The following is a 5,550-nucleotide window of genomic DNA, read 5'->3' as shown; positions in this document are numbered from 1 at the left end:
TTAAAGAAACAACGGACCATAATCCGACACCGTAATAGGCATAAGGAAAAAAGACAAGAATAGATAAACTGAACAAACATTCATGAAAAATTCTTGTTTTATGTAAATTCTATCTATAAAATTTACATTTATATTGAATTTAAATATATGGATTTGTTGATACTTTTTTCAAAAAAAAAGAAGTTCGATAAAGAAACAACAGTTCAGAATAATTATAATTATTTTATTTGTTCTTAAAAATATTACAAAACTAAAATAAAAATAATACAAAATGAAAATAAAATATACAAAACTACAACCACCCATTTAAGATGAATATACCTTGGGCCGCCCTTTAATGGTAAATTAATTTACAAATGCTTGCATGTAAGAACAGTGTAAAATTAGTATGGCAGAGGATCACCAGGAAATAATACGAACTTAAGGTAAGCAGCACATTGGGACGCAGGTGACACAGGCGACGCAGTGCAGAACAGGTTACACAGGTCAGAAAATATACGTGTCACGCAGTGTGAGCGCATATTTGGAAGCAGTCCTCTCGAAAATTTTGAGGTGTGAATATCAAATATATTATCTGAACATAGAAAGAGAATTTTATAATTTAAATAATGGCGGTATTTCTGGACAGTTCCGAGTCAGAGTCAGACGCTGAATTTGAAGAAACGATTTTATTATTCAACATGTCAAAGAGAAAAAAATCATTTTGGAAAAGCGACTATATGAAAAAGAGAAGTACTCACGGGGAATTTGCACTATCATCCGAATTCTCTGACCCTGCTTATTTAAATTATTTTCGGTTAAGCAGAAAACAAGTTGATGAAGTACATAATTTAATAGAAAACAGTATTTATTCAGATGGTTGTAATGCCCAAAAACCAATAGGAACTAAAGAAAAACTAGCTGTTTTTTTAAGGTATTATTTTTATTAATTTTATGTTTTATTAAAAAATACAAAAATGTCCATTTAAACAGTCATAATTCTATACTCTATAATTTTCCACAAAATTACGAATATTACCGGTATTGGCGGTTTGAGGAGATGTCTCAGTAGACAACCTGGGGGTGAGTGTGGTAGATGAATAATTATTATTGGTGCTTCTAGAGTTGTAAGCACTCGAGCATAAAAAAGAGTTGTTGGTCATAGGAGCTAGAGGATTATTATAATGTTGATTCTCAGTATTCTGACTACTGTGGCTGGAACTTGGTGATGGAAGAGGTGTTGACGAATAAGAGGGCTGCTGAATATGAGTATTAACATATGCACCTGTAAAAACTCTTTGTTCACGATGAGTGTAGTTTTCTTGACTGGGATCCTGCATTTCTAGATATGCAGCTTCCAGCTGCGATATAGCTTGAAACACATCATTTCTTGCACGATGTTGAAATTTAGGAGACATTTTTTTGGTTATTTTGTACATCGACATATAAAAATGATAGAGATCATCATCCAAAGGCTTCTGTACTGCCCTTTCAACTGCTCTTTCTTCGGCCCTTTTTTGACGTTGGATAATTGACTGCTTTATCACTTCCTGTATATCATCATTTTTAGGTTTATTATTTTTAGCTGGTTTGGTTGTGATTGATTGGTCTGCAGTTGCCTTACGTTTGGCATTTCCTTTTTCGTTATTTTTTTGTATAACAATACCAGACGTAGACGGCTCATCAACAATATCATTTTTAACACTCTCGATTTCTTCGGTATCATGTCGAATGTCGCTGGCCACCTCGTCAAAAATTTCACTGTCTGGATCAACTATGGAGTCTTCCTGTTGTAGGTCTTCATCTTCACTATCTTCTTGTAAATTACCTTCACGTGATCTGTTGGACATATATGGAATCAAAAAATTCATCTGTTTTTGAAATTTCCATTTTTTGATGACGACAGCAGCAGCTCCGCTTTTTAGACACTTTTTCTGTCTTCGCAGTGCATCGCGGTGGCAGTTACGAAGCTTAAGCCAAAGTGTCTTCGCCTCATTTCCTGTAACAGAATTTTATTTTTAAATAAATTCAGGCGTAAAGGGGATAAAAGACTTATGCAATATTGCATGATGTGTTGAAAAATAGTAACACAGATGTAACTTTTTTGTAGGTATATTGGTTCCCCAGCTAGCAAGATAACGTTACATTAACGTTAAATTTAGGTTTTTTTGTATTGTTACGTAACATCTATCAAAAAATGACGTCACTGATACGAAATTTTAATACGTATATTATACGTATGAATTTATTCGTTTCTGAAACGTGGCTCTTTGGTAGGTTTTAATGCGTATGAATTTATTCGTCTCTAACACGTGGATTTTTGGTAGGTATAGACACGTATAAGATCTCGTTTGAGATTGCAGCGCCATCGCGGATTTATTTTGAACCTTTCATTAATACCTAACCTTACATTTCCGTGATTAAAATCGTGTTTGTTTTTATGGAGTATGGAGTTATGTAAAAAAAATCGAATTATTATTGTTGTGTGCCTCAATGTGATTCTTGGATAAAGCGTACCTAATAGTAATTTATCGTTTCATTCGTTCCCTAAATAGGATAAACAATATAGAATTCTATTCAATGACAGTTTAGTTGAAAACGAAATGTATGGAAATATCTTCTAAAAATGGGGAAGCAGTCTAGTCCTTATATGAAAGTGTGCAGTTTACGAATGAAGATTACTTCAAGGGTATGTTTATGTATTGTAATATAAAGTAGCTATTAATAATTTTGTCTCTTTCTCTCACATAAAAGTCAAATATATAATAAAAATGTTTATTTCAAATATTTAATAAATTTGTCAGCATATGTATGTGGTTTTATTTACACAATAATTTTAAGTCCTATTTATAAATATCATTTATACCGAAAATTCTCCTAAAAAGTGACGTTAAAAAAATTACGTAGAAATAACGTAAAATTGTTACGTAACATCGCTGTGACTTTTTTACGTATATTTTAGGTAAAATTTGATGTAACATTTGTCGTAACTTCTCCCAAAATGTTGACGTTTGTTTGACGTTATATATACGAACACTGTTAGCTGGGTCTGGAGATAGCTATAGAAGCATAGCGTACAGCTATAGAATGGGGGATCGAACAGTTGCTAAAATAGTAAACGAGATATCTGTTGCAATATGGACCAACATGCAACCACTGTACTTAGCAAAACCGACTACTGAAATGTGGAAAGCGATGTCATTGGATTTTGAGAAGAAATGGCATTTCCCTCATTGCGTGGGAGCTGTCGACGGGAAACATATCGTAATTCAAAAACCACCAAAAACTGGCTCCTCATACTACAATTATAAACAACATTGCTCCATTGTTTTAATGGCTACCGTTGATGCAAATTATAAATTTACTACCATTGATGTTGGGTCAATGGGGAGATTCAGCGATGGTAATATTTTCTCAAGCAGCCCACTTGGGAAAAGAATGATGAGAAAAACTTTGGGTCTTCCACACCCGACTTTATTCAGTACAGCTGAAGTGCATTTACCATACGTTTTTGTGGGCGATGAAGCATTTCCGCTAACAGAAAATTTAATGCGACCTTATCCGAGACGAAGCGTTATTGGTAATGGTAATCTTGAAAATAAAATATTTAACTACAGGCTGTCGCGAGCTCGTCAATGTGTTGAATGTGCCTTTGGAATTCTCGCCTCTCGATTTCGTGTGTTCAGAAAGCCTTTTGAAATAAAAGTTGAAAGTGTTGTGAATGTTACAAAAGCAGCCTGTGTCCTGCACAACTACCTAAGAGGCTGTAAAGAAGCCTGTAACCACGTGGATGGAACCAATACCGAACTCCCTACAAGTCAGCTACTTTCATTACGAAACAATAATATCCGAAGTACATCAAACGCTTTCCTAATAAGGCAAAACTTTACGCAATATTTTAATACAGAAGGGCAAATACCTTGGCAAGAATCAAGCGTTTTACAAGGAAAATTTTAATATTTTATTTACGCAGAAAAATCTTGTAGTGGTCTAAGGGGAAAGGTACAAAATGTCGCCTGTCAAAATATTCAATTTGTTTTAAATGTATTGATTTATTTCGAATCCTGCGAAAACTAATAAGTATTTTTGAAAAATTTAAACGCAGATTGAAAGGATACGTTATTACCGAGAGCCGAAAGTCCCTTAGAATAAATTTTATTCTTTCAGCCCTCGGTAATAACGTATTATTTAATAATAAGTTTCTTTTGAATGAAATATTTGCAATGAGAAATCACACTAAATGTTCTCTTTGATTTTCACCTATGTAACCTATTAAAATCAATTAACATTATAGAAGTTTTCAGGGATTTTCGGCCCTCAGTAATAATATAATCTTTCATTCTGCTTTTAAATTTTTCAAAAATATTTATTAGTTTTCTCAGGATTCGAAAAAAATGAATGCATTTAAAACACATTGAACATTTTGACAGACGACATTTTGCGCCTATGCCCTTAAAAATAACGTAGCTATGTACTTACTGTTCTGATATAATTAATATAATTAAAAGTATTTGTTTAACTTACCGCTTTTTAAATTTAGTTTTTTTCCTATATCATTCCATAATTCATCCTTCAATTTTGCTTTTAAATAATTGGGATCGTTGGTATCGTAAAGAATTGTCTGGCTTCTCACCAATTCAATTAATTGTTCATTCATTTCGAATATAACCACACAAAACTTTACTAGAAACAAACAAACTGCTCTGCACGTGGCACAGGAATCTGTGTCCGGACGACTGCGCTGGCAGGTTTTCTTAAACACAGTTCTGTGCTGCACTGCCCTGCGTTTCAATTTGCGCGGCGTAATGTAATTGTACGGAAAACAGAAACCTGTGCTGTCCTACGCTGCGTTACCTGCGTCACCTGCGTCTCAATGTGCGGCGCGCCTAAATAGCATTTCAACTTATTTTTGTAACTCCACACAGAAGCAAACATTTTGTTTTTTTTTTTTTAACTAAAACTTTGGTTTAATAGTGAAGTTTTTAGGAATAAAAATTAAGAGGAACCCCACTATCCGAACATAATCAGTTGCATTTATTTTGTGTATCTGATGAAACGCATTTTTTTAGTACTTAAAAACTTAAGTAACATCAATTTTTTGGTGGTTTCGGTCTACCTGGGGTAAAAACTGAACATACTTTTTTATGAGAAAATGGTGGAGAGTCTAAATTTGGGATTTAATATTGAAACAATGAAAAAATGAAGCTGAAAGTTTCAAAATTTTATGTATATTTTGTATAACACAGTATAATAATATGCCCTTAGACTACTTGTTAAACATGTCTTACACAAACATATGGCAAATATCATCAAAAGCTAAATAAGTTAAAAATATTTACTATAACTTTTTTCTACTCCCGCAAGAAGTAAATTTAATGTTGTTCATTATAGAAATAAGTTTTTTTTTTATTTTTAATTAAAAATATATGTTTTAATACTAGGTACTACATACAATACTGGAAGTATAACATTTAAAATGAAAATAAACCAATAATTTTATTGCATCTATAAGTAAGAGTCCTATGATGGCCACATCAACACTAAATTTAAAATTAAGATGCAGTAGAAATA

General features: G+C 32.9%; 1 protein-coding gene across 1 annotated transcript; it reads right to left on the bottom strand.

Moving 5' to 3' along the window:
• Positions 1–202: 202 nt before the first annotated feature.
• LOC126893284 (uncharacterized) lies at positions 203–4,862 on the bottom strand. The gene is made up of 2 exons (XM_050663305.1): positions 4,504–4,862; positions 203–1,978 (listed from the first exon to the last, which is right to left on the bottom strand). The coding sequence occupies exons 1-2, from the start codon at positions 4,634–4,636 to the stop codon at positions 981–983; spliced, it is 1,131 nt and encodes a 376-aa protein (XP_050519262.1). The 5' UTR covers positions 4,637–4,862; the 3' UTR covers positions 203–980.
• Between the last annotated feature and the right edge of the window lie 688 nt (positions 4,863–5,550).

The sequence above is a fragment of the Diabrotica virgifera genome, chromosome 10, assembly GCF_917563875.1.
Source record: "Diabrotica virgifera virgifera chromosome 10, PGI_DIABVI_V3a".
NCBI lineage: Eukaryota > Metazoa > Arthropoda > Insecta > Coleoptera > Chrysomelidae > Diabrotica > Diabrotica virgifera.
The sequence above is the reverse complement of the archived record's forward strand: the minus strand, read 5'-3'. Positions and strand labels throughout refer to the sequence as shown.